This window comes from Chiroxiphia lanceolata, chromosome 3, assembly GCF_009829145.1.
Source record: "Chiroxiphia lanceolata isolate bChiLan1 chromosome 3, bChiLan1.pri, whole genome shotgun sequence".
Classification (NCBI taxonomy): Eukaryota; Metazoa; Chordata; class Aves; order Passeriformes; family Pipridae; genus Chiroxiphia; species Chiroxiphia lanceolata.
Window position 1 is genome coordinate 84,730,823 of NC_045639.1, and position 25,260 is coordinate 84,756,082.

Below are 25,260 nucleotides of genomic sequence, written 5' to 3' on the forward strand. Positions count from 1 at the left end.
GATAGTAAAAATGGCTCTGGGAAAAAAAACCATTGCTTCTGACTTATTCTTAGCAGTAGTAAGATTTTAAAAAGGAAAATTACAGAAAGTCTTGGATAGATTTTTGTTTTCCACAGAAGACAAGCTGCATAATTTAGTGTTACCTTATTATAAGAATGAAAAGGAAACCATTTTATATACACTGTTCCGCTTGGGATTTTATGATGCATGTTAAAATGTATTTCTAGGTCTGAACTCCAAAACAGAGATCTGAATAGAGCAGCTTTGACAGCACCCATTAGACCTATAAAGATGTGTAAAATTCATTCCATTCTGTAAAAGTATAATAATTTTCTACTCTATCTGCATTAGTTAATAATATAAACTAACTGAAGATACAAACATACCTCAGGACTCTTGCGATTTTGCAAAATCTGTTTGTCCGTTTCTTTGTTAGCAAAAAATCTGGTACAGCCTCGATTTAAATACTGTAAAAATAAAAAAGTGGAAGTGGATACTTAAAGACAGAAGTAAGGAAAACGTATGCTTTTATTTAAGGCTTGCCCTACATAGCTTGATTTAAAATTATACAAACAATACAGTAAATAGTCAGAATTCATTCCTTACAAATGTATTTATTTACATCTACAAAATCAAAGAACTGCACCAATAACAAACTTCTGTTGAAAGCTTCTTCATTTTGACAACTAAAATACTTTTTGACACATTGGGATATTAATTTTTTTAAGTCACACAATATTTTCCTAATGTTTGATTCTATTAAACCTATTAATGGAGTCCGGGATTACACAAAAGACACCCAAAATTAGGAACAAAAGAAATTAATCTTCTGGCCTATGTATAATACCGAAGTACTAATTTTTTTCCTCACCAGTGAAATATTTCTATAAGAGAGACAGAATGTATTCAAAAACCTGAAGAATATTAAAAGCTTGTAACATGCTATAAGCAGAAGCCTTATTCAAAACCTGGCTTCTGATATACATCTCATGTTGTACAGTAAATTCAGATTTACTATTCAGTAAATCATAGTGAATTTAGATTCAGATAATGACTGCCCTTTTCAGCAAAACAGGATCGCCAGCTTTTTCTTTCAGATTTGTTCAGCTGAATGTAAGAACCCTGTCCAAAAGCTTGGACAGAGCCCTTTGTCTAAAGGAAGTGAACTGATTCTTTGCTCTTTGGTTGAACAAAGATGATGTTTTCAACTAGCTGAACACAGACAATTCTACACTTTGATTAAAATTTATATGCAAAATTCTAAAACCTCAAAATATTCTTCAAAGCATTCTAGTAGAAGAAAACGTGGTGACAAAACTTAATATTAAAACAAAGTGACAGCTGTTCAAAGTTAGCTTTGAACACTGAAAAGTGTTCTTTATCAGCCAATAAGAATGCAAAGTACAGCATATTTTAAACATGATATATCCCTAGATTACAGTATTAGTAACACGATCCCAGAAACTGAGGATGGGAAGTGAAAAAGGTCATGCTCTTCAAGAGAGTGTGAAAACTTATCTGACTGGCTGAGAATGTGAACCAGCATGGTATTCAATAATAATGTAGGATACATTTAATCGCAAGATAATGGCTTTCATTGGAAGCTAAAACCTGAAGTAAATTTGCATACTAAATCAGGGAGAAATTATATTTTTAAAAGCACACAAATACACAGCTTCAGGTTAGCATATAGAACATCTAAATACCACTGTACTTGGGCTTTGGTTCATTTGGGGTTTTTATAATGAAGTACAACATCCCATTATAACTTCAGTGACCCAAATATAAGGCAATCTGACCTCTCTTCCTGAAATTTAGATCTGAAAAAGTTCAGCTTCAACTGAACTGTACTCCAGGTACAGATTTACTGTGCAGCTTTACTTTCACAGCCATGTGGTGCAGCCTAGGGCACCTCGATCTACAATGTTCAGCACAGGGTTACCTCATGACTTTGAATTTCTGAAAACTTTTGCAGAGGAGCCTAAAGCACAAGCACCCAGTGTACTTAAGAGAAACCAGGCTTGAGTCTTAGAATTCAAGCTGGCCCTAATTTGGACTGACTTTATAAGCTAAAAGGCATAATAGAGCCAATGCAAAACTGTGGCTTTAGGGATGAGTTTTTTTAAATAATCAATTTTAGAGTATGAATTTTTAATTAATGGTTTTTTTGTCAAAAATATAGCATTAATATGAAATCACGGATCAGTCATCAAACCCTGCCGAGTATAATATCACCATCTGTTGTTGTTTTATTATTATTGTTATTGAAAGATGCCATTTCTATGAAATTAACTTTTTACAGTTTGTTTTCCTAAAAGTCTCCTATAAAATGATACTTGATGGAAATTCAGTGCAATTCAACTAATAAGCTTTAAGTATATTTATATTAATTTACATACATACAAAGATGAAAATTATCCTAAGGGTTTTTTAATTAATCTATTTTAAGGGGGAATAAAAACAGTGGTAAATTTTTTATTTGACATGCAGAATGGATCTTTCACATGCAAGGAACTCAGGATTAAATACTAATTTATGGTAAAGCAATAAGTATTCTTAATGGAAATTAAAGTGCCCGCTGCAACCTTAGTAGAGGTAAAAAAAGAAAAACGTCACGGTGTGATAAAGCTGGTGTGACTGTAACTCTCTATAAATGAAATATGCAAGTAAGCATCTTCTGTAAAAGAACTCAGGCTGTTCAGTGCTGTACTGTACCAGCCTGATTTTAAAAAGGTTATATATAATTCTGACCTTGACATCTGCAACCTTGGGGGCTCTCACGAGCAGAACTTTTGATTTTAAAAAATCCCCAAGAGTGTGTAGTGAGCATATGCAGTTCCAGAAATAAAAATCTATTAACTTCATAAGTTTTAATGGAAAAGTGGCTGCACAATAAAAATACGTATTTGAATATTTGTTCAAGATTTTAGCTTTAAAACATACAAGAGAATACTGTGCAGAATAATTGCACAGTAGAGAAGAAAATTTGGAAAACTAGCTCCATATTAGACAAAATTAAGAAGTCTTGGCTGTTTTTAAGTATTGTGTTCATTGGGTGTTTCAAAAGAAAAACTTTCCTTCTAGAGAATGGAAGCAGTTCTTTCCTAATAAGCATCGGATCAAGTTTTCATCACACAACTGAGTACAAATAGATAAAACAGAAGAAGATACAAACTAAATAGTTAAAGAAATCATGTAAGCTCTACAAAGGCCCCTAGGAACGCCTTGAGAAAGTAAGGAACCTGTCCTAAAATACTGCCATGGCTTTTACAGAGCAAGATCACCTTGATGCCACAGTACAAATGTACAATGTTGCAGCAGCAACCTGTTTGGTCACCAGCGTACACCCACCTTCCCCACAGTGAGTGCTTTAAGTTAGGTCTCGCCTGTGCAACCCCCACTTTGCACAAAGCTAGGAGGAACTTTGTATATTTTAAGTTCTAGCCCTCTTGGAATTCTGATGAAAATGAGTACAAAAGATATTAGGAAAAGTAATAGATAAGCACAGTCCAAGCTTTATTTAGAAATCCAACAAAGAAAACAATCTACACACTAACGTATTTCTTTGTTAGCAGTGCTTCTCATTTAAGATCAAGGAAGTCTAAAAGATGACAGTCATTTAGCTTATGTCCTTGTAATTCCACATTGTTGTGTTACAAAACCCTTCCAAACCCAAGGGATTTGGTCTGTGTGTTTTAGAAATACACAAAATTCTGCTTTCATGACATTCCAAGCCAAGCATAAGGCAAGAAATGGTAAGAGATGGAGATAAATGACAGAACATAACCAAACAACTGACCAGTAGGATTTGATTTACCAATTATGATTCTTTTCAATGCAAGTCAACAAAGCACGTGGTGATATTTTTAGATATTTCAAGTAGATAGTTCAGGTGTGATTGTCAGAAGGAAAAAAAAAAAACAGAACCAAACAAAAAACCTAATGATTCATTTAAATGTAATTAAATAGCAGGAATGAGTGACTGAAGGCAAGAGTTTTCATCTTCTTAGCAAAATTGGTGATGAGAGTATAAGATGTGAATAGGCTTGGAAGGACCCTGAAAAAGATGGCTGAAGCTTGCTTTGGAAAGAAAAAGAAGGCATAATCAGGGGAACGATGAGAAACAGCTATATCAGTAAAGTTGTGCTAGTTAGAAAAGCATTCAATAATGTCTTTTTCTCAAGGAAAAAAACCCTGCAATAATCGAAATGTAACATACTGAGAAATTAAAGTATAATATTAAAACAAGGGACGTGGTTGGAAGTCTGTTGGTTTACTGTTAGAAACATAACACAGAATCAGGGTTAATCAGGAGAAAACATATAATCTCAAAAAAGGCAAAACCCCTAAAAATAAAGCACGGAGGGAAGAAGGGAAGACAGTAAACAAATCAGAAGTCACAAGAACAGGCAGACTGGATTGAATTAAAGGCCCATATTATCCAACCACAACGTCTTCTCCAACCAAGGCTTTTACTGTTCTTTTCTGAGTTGGGATGACAAAACTGTGTATGTTATTTAGAAATACAGATGTATATTGCTGTAACTCACTATTTAATTCTCCCTTCATTTCCTAACAACTCCTAAAATTTTACTGTGCTTTCTCCCTGCCACTGAACATTAACCTAACATTTTTAAAGAAGTATGCACAAAGATTCCAAGTCATTCCCTTCTGTTTAAGGTCACTTTCATTTAGGTATACTTCAGAGTATTATATTAAGTACTAGTTTTATTTGCATTCTGTTAGCTTCACCATTGCTTGAGTGATTCGACCAGTAACAGGTTGTAGAAAGATTTCAACTGGAAGGGACTGGTGAGTCTTATCCTGTAACGTGGAGTGACCATAAAGGACAAAGTATGATGATGATGCAAATAAGAGGCATAAAACTGGAGCAGTACAAATGTTAGTCTAAAATATAGAGTATGATGGAACAGTGTAGAAAAGACAAGTGTTGTGAAAACATACAGACTGTAATAGAGAAATACAACCATCTTTCACTGTAGTGTGATCCTTGGTGGCAAGCATGATGAAAGAAACATTTAAGAGAGAGAATTGTGGAACAACACCTGTCTTCCTAAACACATGGTTGGGATAGGAAGAAATAAATACAGTTTTTAGGACTTAAAATATAGATTACCCACAGAACAGTTAGATCACAATCAAGAAATTCATACATTATACCTCTAGAAGAGTCCATAACATCATTACTAGCAGCTGGGTATGCAACAGTACATGTTCTGGAAAAGTAAAGATTCCTCAATTATATGACACAGAGAAAAATCATAGGAATTCTTCCAGTAAGGAAAAATGTCAGGCAGCTTTATTTGACAAAAAAAAAATATAATTTTTGTAATAGCAATGAGTCTGTTCAAGATAATACATAGAGATTTTAGTATGATCCATATGAAAAATCCACGTATGACAATATTAGAAGTTTTACAAATGCTGATTCTGATACTCACCCTAAAGTTGTCAGGAGAGCTTAGATATAGTTTTTCCCTAATGTCTTCTGGAGCACCAGCACAAAGCCTGTAAAAGATATGATAATTCCTCTCTTCTTTGCCTTGCACACAGATCCTAGATTTCTCCAGAAGGTAGTGTGATACAAATCCACCAACCACCGAGTTCTAGGAAAAAGAAATATTTTTCTGATTATCTGAATATTTTTTGGATTATTTGAGATTCAGTTTTTCAATTTATGTTTGTCTGATCACAGCTTACTCAATGGACACTGCTCCAAAGAATATTAAAATATCCCTACACCTAATACATACTAAGATTAGAAAAGAAACCATTGCCTTTACCGTAACTTCCCTCAGCTCATGTATTGGGTACATATACACTCTTAAAACAAAATCTGATTCACCCTAAAAAGCAGAAATCCTTAGCAGAATTCCAGTAGTTGCTGCAAAGAGCATTGCTACAGCAATCCTTTCACTTTTTGGATGGCAGTGCTCTTACAACCTTCTCTAATTGCTTTTCACTGAGACACTTTTAAAAGAGAAGGAATGGTTAAAATTATAGAATACATATCTGGACAACATCTTAGGCAAACCAATTGTGAAAGAACATTATTTCCCAAAATATACACTTCTTTTCTGAGATGGAACACAGATTTTGAAAGCCATTTGTTATCCGGCCTATGATAAAATTCCCTGTGCCTAGAGAAATCTTAATAGAAAGGAAATTCCTAAACTTAATGGTCATTACAGCAACTAAGAAGGGCTTACTGACTGACAAATTTGAGTATGGTTATTCAGTCATTCACGAGGTCTCGGTTTGTACTCACATTGCTTTGAGAAATCAGACCAAATAAGGTGACCACAAAGTAAAACAGGGGCTCAAGTAAACAGGCTGATCTTGCAGTGGAAAACTGAAACAATTTTTTAAGCAATTTCTGAAGGTACTGAGTGCTGTTTGCTTCAGCTAAAGCAATTAATCTGAAAGACCATGTAAGTGTTGACAGATAAGTTGACAGATCATGAATGCATCATTTCAAGTAGAAATCTGGATCCTTTCCACAAGCTTATTAACATGAACTGGACCAACAGATAAAGTCCCTCTACCTAGAAAGGAATTTAGTTTACTATCTAAACTATTAGCCAAAGATCTGAAGTTTAGTTACAAAACCAAGTGATGAAAACTTAGGAAAAGACTGCAAGCTCAAGACCAGATAATAAGCTTAAATTCTGCAGGAAAGAACAAATTCTTTCAGTTCCTCTGTCCTCAGTCAGAAAGAGGAGGCGGCATGTACAGAATCTCTACAGAGATCATCAATAAAAGTCTTCAAGTTGGACGTACTGGACAGACATACAGTCATCCTTAATTGTGCGATACATACACTACCCAAACAAAACTACACCCAAACAAAGAAAATTTTTCTTAAATTACACAGTGAGTAGTATTTCTGTCAAAAAACAATTCCTTGACTTCTGTCACATACATGTTACTATGTGAGGTCCTAACATTTCATAAAATACATTAAAAAATCAACAATTCATTTAAAGCTAAAATACTTTATATCTAATATGCAACTCACACTTATTTGTGTACTAAAGGAATGTATGTGAATTATTCTTTGTATATGCCTTTTTGCAGTGAAGAGACTAATTTTTAATCTTTCGTGGGTGGAAGTAATTTTCCTACTGACTTGAACCACTGCTTTCCAGTAATGACACAGTACTGTGTGGCTCTGGTTTTCCTTTCAAGGTGACAGAATACAAATCACATCTGTAAAGTAGGACAGTAGCTATTTGCTGCAAGATTAATAAGTCTATTCAGCCTTCTGCCAGTCTAGCATTTCCATTTTGTGACAAAAAATAATCACTGGTTATTCTGTAACAAGCTCCCAGTACCTTTTCATTGAAGTGGATTTCAACAAATTTCCCAAAACGACTGCTGTTGTTGTTGCGAACAGTCTTTGCATTTCCAAAGGCTTCTAATAGGGGATTTGCTGTTTAAAAAAATTAATTTTTGTAGTGTTAGAATCTGATCAAGAGACTACTAAAAAGAAAGAGAGAACAAACACCAATTATTCAGTGAACTTATGGGGAATAAGGTTTGAAAATTAAAGGGAAAATATTACCTATTAGGAATAATCAGTTCTATAGATTGTACCAGATATATTGTGGTAGAACATAAATCTAGGTACTTAGATATCACATAACACTGCAAAGTATTTTAATCAATACTATAAGAAATTCAGAGGCAAATGCCAAAAATCATTCCGCTATGCTGTTCTACACAAGTAGGTAAATAACTAATACATAAACTATATGAGACAACACACAATTTGACACTTCCTAGTCAGTTATTATTCATAAAATCTAAACTACCCACTTATTCCACAGACAAAAATGCCACTTAAATGTCATGCATGCAATGTATTAGATTGATTAGGGAATTAAAAAAAAAAAATAGACAAGTGTTGATTTCAAAAACTACTTCAAACTGCCCTTTCAAATTAGGTCAGTTAAGTGATTGAGTGATTTTATTTTTTTTACTGGCTGCTGATTTCAAGCACGTTAAAGCCCATACAGAAAGAGTGGCAGCAAGCAGTCTAACGCACATATATATATATATATATGAACACAAATATCATGCACTGTTTAATCTGTTTGAAAATGCTTAGTAGTTATGAAACAAAGGCCTCTGAAAGACTGCATTTTACTAGCTTTGAAGATCAAAAACAAACAGTTGACTGAATCTCACTAACAATAAGCCATTAAAAATATCTAAAAGATATTTTAAGGCTTCTAGTTAAAAATATGCATTGGAAACTAAGCAAGCAGAAACTCAGATTTAAAACTCCACTGACAACCAACTACATATCTGCTCCTGCAACAATTAAAGAATGAAGGAATAACATCAATGCTTGGATAAAGTATGGATGATATGGCATAATTTAGTAGGACATAAGAATTGACATTTTGTTTTGGCTACATTTTCTCTGTTTTTAACTTAAAGCTTATGAAAATACAAATCTGACTTCTTCAGAGATCTTTGATAACTATTCAGGCATTTATGTAATATTAACTTCTAAAGAAAAGATAAAAACATATTGCAAGAGTCTTTCAGCTAGGTTAAATGTTCTCTATTAACACATATGCAATAAGCATGGTCGTTAAACTTGTGCCCAAAAAACTTCAGAATTCATGCATCAGATGCTGGTTTAAACTAAAAAAACCCAAACTCTTCGAGGAATACCTACAAGTACCAATTAATTTGCGTCGGGCATTATCCAGCTCCTGATCACTTTCTGAGTTCCTTTAGCACACAGTGGATTTCACTAAGGAACTGCTTTAAGCAAACCCATGTCAACAAGAGATTAAAGCCTGCAAGTCCTTCTCTTGAACAACAGAAAACAGAAAAATTTCAAGCAAAAGAAAAGGTGAACAAATTTTTAAAGAAAAAGAGTCAGGAAATTTTAAAATAAATTTACTATACGCTATAGAAGACTAAAACTGATATATGAGGCAATATTAGGTTGGTTGCTTGTTTTAGAGATGTTTGTATTTCTCAAAACTTATGTTTTGTTCAGTTAGGAAGTGCATGCAACATTAAAGAGGCTCATCTAGATGATCAACACAGTCTCTTCTGACCTGGTTTGGATTATTATAAGACAAATACAATCAAAGAGCTAATCTGAATTATGTGATTTCTGACAAAAAAAGATGTAACAGAAAAATGACCCAGGACTATAATTTAAAAGAACTTCCCTGTTTTATCTGCCTTTGAGAACTTTATGGTGATTAGGAGGAATTGCACTTTCCTCGTAATAACAGATAGTCATGAAAACATAATTTTGTCCTTGCAGATTATATGCAGTTTAAAATCCAATCTTGGGTACATAATGTGTAAAGTTCAATTCAAACACGCACTCATTTTCTGGATCAAGGACTGTATGATACTATAGTAAACAAAAATAAAGTGAAACAAGAATAAAAAAATATTTTTCAGAATCTAGGATGAAGGTCAACTACCCATAAATTATGCCCTAGGAAGTCTGATAGTACTTATATCCTAGCTTTTATTCAGTTGCTGTTGACTCACACTTCTGAAAAAAATATAAGTGTTGGAACTTTGAGTTAAATGAAAGAAAATTCAATACCTTCTACAATTCTGTCATCAATATCCTGGCCACTGCCATAGGATTCTGTTAAATACCTGTAAAGCAAGAAAAAAACATTGGTATCATTTATCTCATGTCAGATTACCTCAATTAAACAGGGTTAAGCATGGCTATGCACCATGCTTACTAACCATTTACTATAGGGAAAGCATACTGAGTAAGTTACAAATACCTATATGTTTTTAAATAAATGCAGTTTAAATCTTCTTTTTTGTTAAAACAAAAATATTCTTGCATACTTCAGGGTTTTTTCAATACTCCAAGACCTGTTAGAAATTTCTTTTAGACATGTATATGGAAATTACAGTTTTATACAAATACAATCAAACTATTACTCTACTATCTGTATTTCTTAATAAATCTTAGTAAACACATAAGGTTTCATGTCTATTTCCCAAATTTAAGATTGTTTCCATGCATACAGTTTCTGTGTTCATAACTATCAGAGTTAATAAAAACCCCCACATGGAGATGGTGAAGATGGGAAATTGCAGGTGCATAATTAAGGCAAGATTCAATTTAGCAATTGAAGAAATGATTTTAAATAAATTCACAACATATTTGCTCTAAAGTTCCAGCCTTTTTTTTTTTTTCTCCTTGTGCTCAGGGCGTGCTTTCTACAAATTCGCAAGTAAATCTGGGACAAGCTTAAAACAGATACTAAAAATAGGGCCTTCCAAAAAAATTTTATAAACACTAACTGAGCTGTATTAGTACATTTTGTGTTCTGATCATGCAAGGGTAAAATCATCCAGCTCTTAAAACTCAATATGTTTTGTACATGGACTCTATGGGGGCAGGTGGTGGGGAGAAGCAACAGCAATGTTGCTTGTTGTGTGATCAGAACTTCCTTTGCTGAGAAGCGGAGGAACAACTTCCTTTAAGAGCATTCCTCAAGAGATATTCTCCCAGTGCCAGACTTTTTTTCCACTTTTAGCAGGACCAAAGTTGGGATGTCCCCTGTGAGAATCATTACCAGCACCTTGCAGTAATTCTTACAGCTATCTGTGAATTACTGCACAAGGACAGAGAAGAGCAGTATGACAGGCAGACAGACAGTTGGGACAGTTCTTCCTAGGATGTGGAAGATAATAACTCTATATAAATACTAGAAAATACATGATGTCAGGAAAATGGCATTAAAGATTTATAGAAGGAAACAAGGACAAGGTGGGGTGAGGGAGTGTGTTCACACTGCCTGCTCTGTGCTTCCCTGCATAATTGAGTCACCTATGATATAGGTGTATTTAGGGAGCTCTCCAGTTACAGTGTTCCAGAGGGATAAAAAGCACTTAAAGTATAATGCCAGTAAGTGGAAGCAAGACTGATATACATTAGCAACATGGCTTCCATAGAGTTTAAAATGCTTGGCTTAGTATTGCTCATATACAAACATTAACAAATAAATAAACCCCATTGTTCAGTCTTATTCAGTAAACTAGGGTGAAGTACATTACAGTTAAAAACCCTGGATACACAAGCAAACTAAAAAAAAACTAAGGCAGGAAAACAGAGAAATGCACATTTATGGCAAAACCAACAGTGTCTTGCAAGATACAGTTAAAATGTCTAGTTATGTTTTTTTATCTACCACAACACCAGATGTGCAATACTAAAATGCCTGCATCACAAACCATAATAACTACATGATGTCACTACAAGTGAGTTAAGGTTTCTATGAGTATGTAGCTATTTCCACGTATCATCATGTCAGCACTTAAGTTTAATTCAATTAATTTCTTGTAATAAAGTGCATGTAAGAAGCTAATACATATCTTACTGAATTGTGTCTTAAACCTACTGATTACCATTTGCTCTGTATGTCAACCAAATGCATCAACACAAGAGATTCACATAATAACTTTGGTCCAAATGCACAAACCTTAGAACAAATTTAGTGTTTTCTGTCTTGCCAGCTCCTGATTCTCCAGAGACTATGATGGACTGACTCATCTTGAGCACTTTCATGTCACGGAATGCTTTATCAGCTTAAAAAGAAGAATACATTAAACATGACACATACTAATATTCAGCAGAATTGCAAGGATAAAGTTGAGCTACAATGCAAAAATCGAAATGTAACATTTTTAGGAATAAAAAGTAAATCTTTAAATTAAATGCATTACAATTCATTGAAGTCTGTTTCTGTTTAATTTACAGTACAGTTGTTCATCTTCCAACCCGACATGTAAGAACTCGAAGGCCTGAAAACAAAGACCTACTCAACTATATCCAGGACAAAACAAAACCAAACCAACCACCTATAACTACACCTCTTGAATTAAATGTATTTACAAAATAGTAACCAATGTGGCTTTAGTATGTTTTTCAAAGGGAAACTTTCAGTTTCAGTACTTTGCAACAAGTAACATCTGAGACAAGGAAACTTGGAAAAACATCAATTTCTTGCTATGCAACAGGTACTAAACCCCCAGCTATTTATACTTTTGATTACAAAACAAAATGCAAAACAATGAGAAGGCTTTTAACAAGTCAAATCTTAATTACAGTTTCCAATTATTTTTTTTATTTAAAAAAGTGACTGAAATCAGATTTATCCCATAAATAACATTTCAATATATTTTCCATCTGTAACATGAGCATATAAAAGAAAGAGTGTATGTGCTCTGGCAACATAATAAAAGGCAAAGAAAATCACTACACTGAAAGACAGTGCCAATCATTATTAAACCATTTTTCACTTGCAAAATCTGAATTTCTTCATTTCTTTTTTAGAGCTTTTTTTTTCTAAATGGTTGCAAATTAAACTGCTTAGACTTGAAACACTAGAGGTGCAGAATAATCATAAAAGGGTTGTCATGGTTGCTTATTTCCAAGTTCTTCAAACTGCATATTGAAGATGAGAAGACTTGCAATTAGTGGGTTTATTTTATAACACATCAAAATAAATTAATTACTGTTAGAGGTGGAAATTTATAAGTAACTGTGACATAATCAGTGTTTGTTTTTAAAAGACAAATATAGGTTCAGTACATACCAATGGCAAAAACATGTGGTGGCAATGTTCCAAGCGATCTACCCTGGTACTTTTTAATAGTATCTGAAGAATAAAACTTAGGTATATCAAAGTATGGATTCACTGCAATAAGAATGTTGGCTACATAGGTCTGTGAAGAAAACAATTAACATGAAACTATTAGCCAGTATCCAAGCAAGTGGTTAACAGCACTTTTTACAACAACTGTTACTATTGAAGACTACAGTCTAAGTATAACAATTACATTTATGATTCTCTCCAGTAAATGCAGATACAAGACAGGACATATTTTTAGAATTCCTTTTATTATCTTCTCATGACTTCTGTGACATTCCCTTGGGAAAATTTGCTAACCACCAAGCTATGGAGTATGTCCTGAATCTGACCTTTCTTCTAACCTCCTTTTATATTATTTCCTATTGTCTGCATTACTGGATCAAGGATAGGATTCCAAAACCTCCTCCTCAAAAGTGAATAAACTAAGCTCGTGGACAGCATAATGCACTGTCCTCCAGCGAGGAGGATCACTTTAAAATATCTAATGGAAGCAACTCAGCAAGAAGGACTGAAAGGATCCTGCCTGGGAATGCACTCAAGCCAGGCAATAAAAGCATTCAGCTGAGAGAAAATTAGCTATAGCTGCTTCCACAGAGAGAAATACAGAATGCCAATGTTCTCTCACAGAGAAGGAATTTGAGAAGAATCTCAAATGAAGGCTGCTTTTTACCTTTCCACAGGATAAGGAAGACTGAAGAAAAGTTTTTTCTGAAAAAAACTTTCATAGCTTTGTTATAATGGCCAGATTACATACAGGGAAGAAGAGAGGTCAGAATCAAAGATAAAAGCAGATATGCAGCAAAAGATCTAAAGAAAATGAGATAAACTTTCAGCCTTAATAACTTATTTGCTTTGTTGTTACTGAAATGTCACTAGGTAACTGAATTTTGGACACTATTGTGATCTGTTGATAGAAGGTTGAATCACTGTTTCTTAGATGTTTCTATTTTTAGCACTTATTTCACTGCAGGAAAACTTTTCTTCGAGAGCTGCAGGTACTAATATTAATTTTCCTTTTAATAACAAGAGAAATGCTGTTAACCAGGATTTAAAAAGGCAGAAGGCTGTTTACAGGGCAGTTAAAATATAAACCGGAAAAACAAAAGTCAATTTTTTTTCCCCCTCCAGAAAATACACCCACCACTCTGAATAACATATTAGTAGTACTTGTTTACAATGAAGAACAGCTTTATGAACTGAAATGCTATCCTACCTCATAATCAGTTCAGATTCAGAATTTTACCTCCTTAGAGGTTTATTGTTTGGTTAGGTTTTTTTAAGGATTATTTTCCCAGAACAGCATTCAAATGGCCTTTTTTATTTATTTATTTTAAAACTAGGGCTTGATCTTGGGACATAAAAAATTTATAGCTATGTAAATCAACTGCAGCAGAAGAAAACAGCTATACTTTCTTTTTATATTTATATAAAAGGGTTTAACTAAATTAATTTACAGCAGTATGCTAAAAGTTGATTATTTTAACACAGACACTTAAAAATTATGTAGAACTGTTTTGTATTATCCCCAGCCAGCTTTCTATTAGACAAAAAAATAAGAAAGAAGGAAAACTTTATCTTCTGTTTCACAGCTGTCAATGTCCGGGCAGATGGCAAGGACAAAATGTAATTTAGTCAGAATTCATTAAGTACAATTAGGCAATTTGATAGCAATATAAAAGATTAAGATGGACATCTGAGCTAGGAGGTGTCAAAGACAGCACCTGTTTGCTTCGTTCAAAAATAATGAAGAAAGAAAACCATCTTTGCTAACAGTGAAGTAAGGTACCTGTAGGAACAGAGCTTTGTGATACAAAGCAGTGCTGTGGTTGCACATGAACAGTCATGTAGAAAAAAATGTATTGCTCTGCCTGGTAAAAATTAGCTGGCATTATTGTGATTAATGTGATTCTGATCTCAAACGAAGTATAATGTAAGAAAAAAAAAGGTGCAAAAAAGGCCTACAACTTCAACATTTCCGTGTTAGCAGTTCTGTTATAGGAAAAAAAACAGAATTGGAAACATTTGTTGAATGTTTGAAGGGACATCTATATTAGACTGGTTCTCATGACTTATAATACTTACGTAAATTCTGTCCTTACTGTACCGAACTTTGATATTGTGAAGGAGAGTGGCCTCATTTAATACATCAGGGAACCTGCAAGTAAAAGACAATCACATACCATTAAGAGCTCAGGAGTACCTTATGTACAGACAAAACCTAAATTTTAAGATTAAGGAGAATTTTACTTCCCCTCTCTTTGGTTACAGTTTAATCCTATCATTTCCTTACATGTCTTGAGGCAAAACTGCTGACTCAGTATACACTTTAAAAACCACAGACCTGCTCTTTACCGTACTGGAAGCTGCAGAACAAAGAGTCAGACTGCAGGAGCCTCAACACAGGCTCTGCTCAGCATAAGCCTTTTACCAGCTTGTCAGTTGAATACTGTGCATCTCACTCCATGCAGGACTCTAAGCACAGAAACTGGTGCCTACCAAAATCCCTAGCAATGACTGTGTCCTTCCTTCCAGCTCCCTTCTCAAGTCTCAGCCACAGTGTCCCCCAGAGTACTGCCACCCAGCTGACCTTCAGAATAACAGCTAGCTCTGGGGATTGATGGATATGAACATCTAATCGGGAAACACTGTCTGGAGGCAGCAGCAGCCATCATCCCAACAGCAGGCACCAACCCCACCTTCCCTGCTTCAATTCTGAATTTTGTTAGTACTAGGCCTTCTCAGAGAAACTGTTAGGGGAAAAAAATGCTAACACACCAAACCCAAGCTTTATTTTTCTCCTTTGTTCTTTAACAGAAAATACCTGAACTAACTGCTAAAATATACATAAAATATATATAAGGTGGTGGCTCTAGGCAGCAAGTGACCATCCACAGAAAGCTTCAGACCATACAGGTGTACGTTCCAGCAAAGCTGGTTCTTGTTTTCAGCTATAAAGCACTCAAAAGTGTCAGCTGCCTTAATTATAGAGGTAATTTCCACTTCCCATTGTAACATTGTTAAAAACATTATCCCTAAACCATCTGAGGTCACTACTCATTACACAGCCTCCATTTTCAAATATGTGCAACTCTTTTCATCTTGCTGCTTAACATGCACAACACTGTTTTGTTTAGTTACAACTGATTGACTGCCATACTCATAAACTTAACAGTATCAGCACCACTTTAAAAGCTGTATACATCTGAATACTGTGGATGGAGCAAGCACTGTCCTGTAATGTCTCTTCTTTTTAAGGAAAGACTGGAGGTGGCACTTAGTGCCATGGTCAAGTTGACATGGTGGTGTTAGGTCATCGCTTGGACTCAATCTCAGAGGTCTTTTCCAACATCATTGATTCTGTGAATCTGTAATAGTAACTTCTACCCTGTATGTTACACAAGGGTTACATACGCACTTCTCATCTATAATGACCAACAAAGTTGTTTGAAGTTGAACTGATGCCCTTTCTCAAGGGCTTCAGCAGAAAAAAAAAGTATTCCAACTTATTTACACAAACATTTAAGAAGGGCTGCCAGTTCATTGACCCAAAGTCAACCTGTGCAGCCACCTACACGAGGATGCCTGAAGTCAGGTTCACCAGCCATTTGCAGCCTCCCTTTGGGTTGCTTAGCTCCACTGAGCCCTTCCTTCCCTTACATGACCAAATACAGCTTTGCTTCAAATGTCTGGAATCATTCACGATTCTCAAAGGACCTTGCCACTTCTGGATTGGTCAGAAGAAACCATCTTCCTCCACAAAATCCCTTGCACTCACATTCCTGTGTTGGCAGAGGTACACAAAGCACACTTTAGCTTTACACTAAGCAAACTCTTCCTCTGGATTACAACAGCCTTAAATCATGCCTGTGCACAATTCCTTCATGAAGCAGGAGGGTGGCCCCCATCACCATGGCTTTTCCTTTGCCACCACAGCAGACACACGTTCCCACACAACCCCACAGTCTCTGGTAGGTGCAGCAATCAAGTGCAGACACCCAGCACTGCACAGCAGGACTAGTCCTCCCCTCCCCAAGCACACTCAGTTCACATGGCTGAGAAAATGGCTCTGGGACCACAAATTGCAGGTCTGTCTTCACCTCTTTTAATGAGATCATTCCAAGAGAAAGAGACATTAGAAGGAAATGGGCCAGAAACAGAAACTCCGGTTTGCTCTAATGTAAGTTAAAGTCTCCTTCTCTCCCTCTGTATTGCCTGGAAGGAAACAGGGTGTTAAAAAACTAGCAAATTTCAAAATTAAGCCATTTGGATTCTCAGTACTGAGGTGAGAAACAATTGTCCATTGACTCCCTTGACTGTGTATCTTCATAATAACCTCTCAGGGTTTGCAGTGATCAGTTAATCATCAACTTTTTATTACCATGCTTATCTCAACACCAAACGAACCCAGATTTCATTGTGTCCCCAGTACTCTCTTTACAAGTCCTTGTTAAAGCAGTTATACCTGCAGACTCAGGGAGCAAATGGGAGCTTGCTCCCAGAGGGAATGTCACCACCTCCGCTCAAGACATGCAAACTAGGGCTTATGACAGCAGCTTTGAAATGCTTCTCTAGAATAAATCCTTTAAAAGAGGCATCCATATCCAGAGGCAAAGGAAGTCACCAGGAGAAAGAGAATTCTGAATATTCACATGGCTCATGCCTAAATATAGCCAGTGTATATATGTGCATTCAGTTGCCCATATATTTACTTATACACACACACTAAGTTCACATAAGTGAAGTGAAGCGCTAAAAGCTAGGAAATATCAATGTCAAATTTACTCACACTGGCTCTCCTGGCACACACAATGAGTCAGGGTTTGTAAGGAAAATTATTTATCAAGTAATTGCAAGGCTTTGCATATATAGAAGCGGGGGTTTTCTTAAGAGTCTTATCTGATACCCTGTCCCCCTTCATTTTTTTTCACCCCAGAAGTTTAAAAGAAATTAATCTTTTTCTTGGCTATTAAAAGAAATTCCACATATGGTAACACGTATGAGTGGGGCTTGGGAGGACCCAAAGAGGAGTGTGAATCTCAAAAAAAGGAAGTAAATGTGTTGTCTCTGTACTGTTTGCAATATTTACTAAAAATTCTCATTTAAGGATGGGCTTGATAGTAAGAAAGGTGTCTCTTGCAGCTAGTGCATTTGGCACATGGAAGACTAAGGGTGCAAAAAAGCAATACATCAGCAAATTAGTTCCTAGAAGGGAGTTAATCAGTAAAGTATAGCTTGGAATGATAAGCATATTATTAACTAGTCTTTCAGGATTTTTTGGAACAGTATTACGAGCACTCAGTATGGTTTTTTTCTTAAAGATCAATAACACTCAACACAAGTGCTCTCTGACAGAAGGAAAATGAACTTGGGATTCACACATCCTGCAGGTAAACCTCAACTAGTGAGCACCAAGTGAAAATACATTAGAAAAGTCAAAATAATGTTTGATTCAGACAGGATTACTGGAAAAAAGTATTTTTAAGATTTATCTTTTACTTGGTAAGCCAAAGAAGACATTTTCTCTGACTAATTTAATTGAACAGTGTTCTGATGCAATCTCAAATTATTTCCATAATCTCATTCCAAATTTTGATTCCCTGACTATGACACTGAAGTGCCAGGACACCTCAGTAAAATCATTGTGACAGATGCACAGGTTAAATGCATTTCCCTAACAATCATTAAGTGCAGAGAATACAGACACCAACTTTGAAAAATTTCAACCCACATCCTGTTTGCAAAAACACAAGCAACTGAAATCAAGGCTACCAGCTTGGTTCTAATTATAACAACACTGCACCACCTCAGTCAGATTATAAGACTCAGATCTCATCTTTTTGTTCCTTATGGAGCAGCTGTAACAGCTGTATTTCCTGCCATGGGATATAAATACTAAACCCTATTCCAAGACAGGAACTGGGGTAACGTCACCTAAACAACTTTCAGCCTCCTAGCCTCTATTTTAAATGAAGAACAATAGAAGATACTTTTGCTCACTATTTATGAAGTCACCAGTATTTTCACCAAGCAGTAAGTACTACAGGGAATGTTAAAGAGATTTGCCCTCATCAGATATTCAAGGCAGTAGAGGCTCTGTGATTTGCAGAGCAGCAGCAGTAGCAAAATATTTGTTTAAAGTTCTCTAAAAGCTGATGATAGTGCTTAGTCAACTTTCTTGGTATTCTCTCCCTCTCCCCAGATTTGACTAGTTTTCATCCGCCTAACTGTAAAATATTGAATGAAATAAAAGACCTGCACATTAACAGTGAATGTTATTACACAAGGTCACCTCAAAACTCCTCCACCAGTACTCCTGTATCCAGTTCAACTATTTTCTTTCCCAGTGGTCCTGATAGGTCCACATTCCTGTCTCCAGTTTTGGGAAGGTTATTTTAAAATTTATTTTCCATCACCTGTACTTCCACAGGAATACTATCTGAGAAATGTCTTACATCCAGGAAAATGCTGTACAATACAGCTGCTGATAAAGCAACTAAGTCTTTTGCCACACTATAAAAAATTGTTAGACCCATAATGTGAATGCAGTATTTCTGAAGTCAAGTAACAGTTGTATATGGGAATATTGTGACTATCTGTTTCTCTAAACTGTTCAACTGAAAATTAAAAAGCACAATAAATTATATTTAAAACAGGCTTACTTTAAGAAGTTTAAAGGACTAGTAAAGGTCATACATAAATTCAAACAAAGACTACAAGGAAGCAACAGGAAGTTTGTAAGGAAACAATATTCTCTTAATTGCAGATTTTTTTTCAAATAAATAATTTATTTTTAAATTCATAACTTACAATTATCTTCTACATCCTTTTTGCTATCCTCCTCTGCAGGAAACACTTGATTGATAGCAGCCTGGAAGGTCTGTTAGATGAGAAACATTAACATTGTCAGAAAATAAAATACAAATATAGTTCAAAGATATCGCATGCAATGATACAAGTCAGTGCACTGTAATTGTGCATGATTTAAAATTAAGTTGCCAGCTTTATACTTCAGAAATGGAAATTTTACGAAGTTACTAGATGCAGACAAAAGCTGCTGCATTTATATTACTACATGACATTATAAAAATGAAGTCATTGTAATACACATTTTATTGCAATAATATTTGATCCTCGTATCAAAATTTGCATGTAATAATGTGCAATACAAAAAAAAAAGAGACTAAAAAAGTACTGCAAAGGGAACAACATTGTAAATAACACACACCTTCCTCAGTTTTTCTAAGAAGGAACAAAATCCAAATTATTAGTTCAGTCAAAGGACTGTGCTGTCATTATCATACTCTGTTTTAAAATATTCCTACTTAAAATATAAATGTTCGATACATAACATCCTCTGTAACACCAAATATTGTAGCTTTGGTTGTTGTCTGCTGGTGGTTTTAATTCAATAAATCAATACTAAAGTAAAACAAGACCTTCCTTCAACCCCTGTATTCCAGTTATACAAAACAGCCATTTATCAAGTGTTCACATCCAACTGCAAAAATTCATAACAAAAGCAACTTTGTTTCTTCTTTCCTCACCAGAAATCATAATTTATATTCTTGTAAAAAGGAAGGAAAAACATCCCAGCACACATGCATTACAGCATCTGCACAAAAAATATCTATTGTACAAGGGAGATTTTTAATTATACTTTTCTGTTTACTATAGTAATAGCTCGTTTGCACCAGCCATGAATGAACAAAACCCCTGTTGTGCCAATTAAACATGACAGCCGCCATGCCGCTGCAGGCAGAGGCTCCTTTCCCCATGGAAATGGAGACAAGAAGTCTAGTCTCATACTTGAAAAGGCAACTAACAGGATCTAAGGAATGAATTTAATAAACAAACAAACAAACAAACATGTTTGCTTGTTTAACACTGTACTCAGCAAGGTAGTCCCCTGAGAAAGATCTCGCAGGGAAGTTTAGGAGAAAGACAGCAACTTGGTTCATATTTGCTTCAGCACTATATGAGAGCTTCTGGGGTTTACACCATCAGGAACAGCCAGAAATTCCAACTCCCTTTGAAGGGGAAAGGGTTAAAAATGTTTCAGAGCAGAACTAATTGCTGCCAGTCAGAAAACATTAAATCTACTTCCCTACAAAGTTATCATAAGGTATGCAATTTCCAGCCATAATAAAATATATTTTGTCATCTTCTTATCAGGATCTAATGCATAAAAATATGCACAAGAAGCTTTCCTAAGGGAAATGGAGCTGCTTGCATTGGAACATCTGAACATCTGTCAGACCAACTTCCTCCAAAATATCCTTTAACAGAGTCTGGCAGAGCCATGGAAGCCCTGAACGTCTTTACCTACCTCAGAAAGTTTCCAGCTGCTATTCAGAGTTTTAGCAGAGCAGAGATTCCCCACACACCCTTTTCTCCCTCTCACAGTACAGCAGTAATAACATATAATCATCATTATTTTCTCTACAAGTCTACCAATAGTGAAGGTATGTATCATTGGGTAAAGATATATTTGAACACAACAGTTACCCTTTGCATGAAACAGTGGGAAAGTTTAAAAACATGACCAACTTCATGAAAATATAACTTCATTTCTTGTTCTTGTCTGCTGATGTGTAGCCCAGTACAAAACAGTGTAACCACTAAAAATGACAGACTTTTTTTCCACAGAAGAGAATGAACCAGCTATTCTCTAAGACTCTTCATAAACCTCTGATATTTTAACATTTGTGGAATTAAAGTCAGCCATGCTAGAACTATCCCAGAAGAGGAAGAGCTTTTTTAACGTCCTCACCACTCAGCCTTCTGATTCAAGATAAATTTAAATGAGAAAAAAAAATAAGAGTTCATGCTGCATTACTGCCTCCATTTTTCATTCAATGTAAGTTATGAGTAATTTCTAGAATATTTCAGAAGTGATAAAACAAAGCAAAATGAAGACTTATCTGAAAGCTGATGTTTTCCTATTGGAGTTTTTTAGATAAGAACATAAGTCTAGTTTCACAGCTGTCAACAAAAAATTCACTGCTGTATGCCACAGTTTGAATACTGCTTTATGTAAGGTGATTACTTCTTATGTAGGTAAGTATGATACAGAAGAAGTACAGAGCTCCAAGTACTAAAACCTAATATTTTAAATAGGAAAATGACCAAGGTATTCCAGATCTATCAATAAAAAATGCAAAGAAATTCTTTACTATATTGCTCCATTTTTACTGTTTTTAAATGTTTATTGTAAAGAAAAAAATGCTTCAGGTACTTGGTGGAAGACTTTTGCATTAAGCATAGCTTAGCACGAGCTTGTTCTAAGAAATTGGAGAGGTTATTAGTCTTATGAGACAATAAAGTGGTCTCAGGAAACAAAACAGGGTTTAAGGGGTTTTTAAGTGGGTTTTTAAGTGGGTTTTCTTCCTCCCTTTGTAAGGAACCACCCCTTGAAATCCAATGGCAATCTTAACTATTCTCCCAGAAACTAGATGAGTGAAAAAAGATACCTTTCCATTCAAGCAGGATCTTCTTTCTACCATGTAATCCAATACGTGTAACCATGCCCTCCTTTATACTTTCCAGTTAAAGACAGGAGACCTCCCTACTCTCAGCTGTATTTCCCAAACCAACCTAAAGCAGCACAAACGGTGTGTAGGACAGACGAGAACATCTCTCGTTTGCACAAGTAAGTTCCACTCACTGCTAAAAAAAAAACAAAAACAAAAAAACCAAAACAAAAACAACCATAAAAGAAATACAAACACCTTAGCTCAAAGCACTGAACTTTGGACATTCTGATCCTTACTTTCAAAGGACATTTATTCCTTTATACTTAGCCTGAAAAAATACCTTTCTGGTTACTCACAGCATACCAGAGCAGGTGCCCCATAAAGCGCTCTATGACTCTTCCGAACTGGCACAGAGCCATAAGGCACCTCTCAGCTGACAGCAGGAGGGGTGTCAGTAAGTGCCTGCAGCACCTCACGCCTTCCCAATGACTGCCAGAAACTCATTACTGCTGATGCTCTAGGAAGTGCCTTCCCCCCACTCCTCAGTGCCCCATGGAGCCCAGGATGGCATCTCTTCCTAATCGCTTTACTTAGATTTGCTACCTCTAGGAAAAGAGTTAATTCCCCATTTGGCATTTCACTGTCAGCTGCCTTCTCTCCATTACAGCATCAAGGAACAAAACATATGCAGCAACAGGATCTGAGAGAAAACATTCCAAGTAGAAGTGTAAATGCATATCAGCCTTACAAGCCAATGATCTATTTTTTGGGAAGAGGTTCCCATCATGTAACACATGCATCGTCTGTTCAGGCAACACACTCCTGCAGCTTGCATTATTGTTCCTCATACAGTGCAGGCTGGGTGAGCCAGGTCCCCACCTCTCTTCAGACAGACAGCCTTGCCACAGAGCTGTAAACACTTGGGTATGGGCTGCAGTACCCAAAACTGCTATTGCTGGTTTGTAAGTGAACCAGTGTGTTGGCCAACTACCTTCACAGAAACTGGGCTGGGTAACTTGATTTCATAATACAAAGCTATCTACCACCACAGCGACCCCAGCTTGCCACTGCTTGCTGCTCTCCTGAAAACTTTCCACTTCTTCATTTTTAAGGTGGATCTGTTCTCTGACCTCGTTTGGTGTCATGCACAGCTCAGCAGGCAGAACTGAGAGGGTGCCACTCTGCAACACCAGAGCTAGCTACAGGTGGGGCAGGGAGTGGGAATTTTAAGAGAATATTAAACTGCTGCCTTGCAGCATTTATTGCAGTTATTAACAACATAAAGTATAATAAAAGACAATAATCAAACATATGCATACGCATTTCCTTTTCAGCTTGTGACCTCTGGTAAAGCTACCAGCGCCTACAGAGAATACATATGACATGGTAATGACCCAGATTAAAAAATAATAATAAGTTACACTGCCCAGATATGTTTACAAGATCAGGTTACTCCTCTTCTCCCTGTAATTATCATGAGCAACTCTGGGGCTGCTGGATCACTCCTTACTGAAGAGCACGTCTGAACTATTATTTTAAGAAAACAAAGTTGATGATAATGGGTATTAATGCTGACTACTTTAAATGAATGGCCTAAGTACATAGGAACAGAGTTTTCTTAAAAAGACAAAAAGCAATGGGAAAATGTTTCACTGTTAAAAAAAAAAAGGACTGAGAAGGTAATCATGAAAACTTTTTACTCCACGTCTATTAATATACGGAACTTTGATAATTAAAATATAGGACCGTAATCTCTACAGCATTTAGACTGTGAAGTGTTTGTTCCCTTAGACAAATGAACATTAGGCTCTTAATTGATCTGCTTAATTCAAAACAGCCAACAGCAGAATAACAAACTATCTAGACAAAAGAGATTTTTTTGTTGTGAACCATGAAACAAAATATTTGTATTTTAGGATATATTAGGATTTGTTGTTGGGTTTTTGTTTGGTTCAGTTTTATGTTTGTGGTTTTCTTAGTTATATAGGGTCCCTGAAACGAGGGTATATTAGAAATAAATACTGACCCAGAAGAACCCTTGTTGCCTGTTTCTGTTTCAGTATACAGGCTTTTGCTCTTTATTGCATCAGGACCATCTGGGGATATAACCATAAATAGCACTGGGGGTGAAAATTATTTAAGTCAATTAAAGACAACTTAGCCGCAGATTTGGAATATTTAATATTCTTGTCTGGATAATTTTGCTTTTCCCCAAACTCAAGAATGCATGCTCCTCCTCCTACTAAACATATAGACTTTATCTCTCACATTCAAAAATGAGATGTTACACTTGCTTTGTATTTCTAAGGAAAGCAAAATCAACTTCCTCTCCAAGGTGCACGAAAAAGAAAGCCTATAAACATTGCTTCAAAAGGAAGGACTGCTGCATAACCTTCTGACCTGTGACAAGGCATTCTCTACTATTGCTGACATGAAAAAAGAAGTTGCAAAACACATTTTTGTCTTTTTTACATACTTGAAGATACAGAAAGGACAGCATTATTAGAAAGGGCACATAAAACATATTCACACAGAATGAAATCACAAGTTTTAAGAGCGTCTGATCTTATTCCAGCTCGTAAAACCCAGGATGCTGACCATTTGAATTAGGATCACTGATAGCTACAAGGTGCTTCCTGTAAGAACTGACATTTAATTATGACACACTGAATCTGAAAGATGTCATGATAATTGAAGCAGTTGGAACACACTACTTAGGATTAATTAGGTCTTCATTTTAAATGTTACATTTATTTTGACTTTAATTTGATATAGCACTTCTATAGGACCTTTGTTTAACTTCATGTTACTTCTCAAGGTACTTGAGGTAAGAGGATTCATCTTTCAGTCTTCATCAGTCTAATAACAAGGTGTCTAATCTTAGCCAGAGCCTAGCACATCCCTCTAGGACCATTTCTATGCATGTAAGGGAAAAGACATAAGCTAATCTCAACAGCAGGCTCTTAATCAGTCTCTAATTTAGAAAAATAAAGCATACAGTACTGAATCAAATGGCTACAGAGATTCAAACCTCCTCTCTTTCATGAGCACGTACTCAATGCACATGCAGATAACTGACAGAAAGCACACACTTCTTGTCA

General features: G+C 35.7%; 1 protein-coding gene across 1 annotated transcript in view; it reads right to left on the reverse strand.

The window, feature by feature from the left end:
* Positions 1-25,260, reverse strand: part of MYO6 (myosin VI) — a 104,923-nt gene that overhangs the window by 49,170 nt on the left and 30,493 nt on the right. Inside the window, 8 exon segments of the mRNA XM_032681272.1 lie at positions 387-467; positions 5,463-5,627; positions 7,356-7,453; positions 9,611-9,666; positions 11,514-11,619; positions 12,630-12,759; positions 14,769-14,841; positions 19,490-19,563. Coding sequence (XP_032537163.1) covers positions 387-467; positions 5,463-5,627; positions 7,356-7,453; positions 9,611-9,666; positions 11,514-11,619; positions 12,630-12,759; positions 14,769-14,841; positions 19,490-19,563 — 783 coding nt within the window.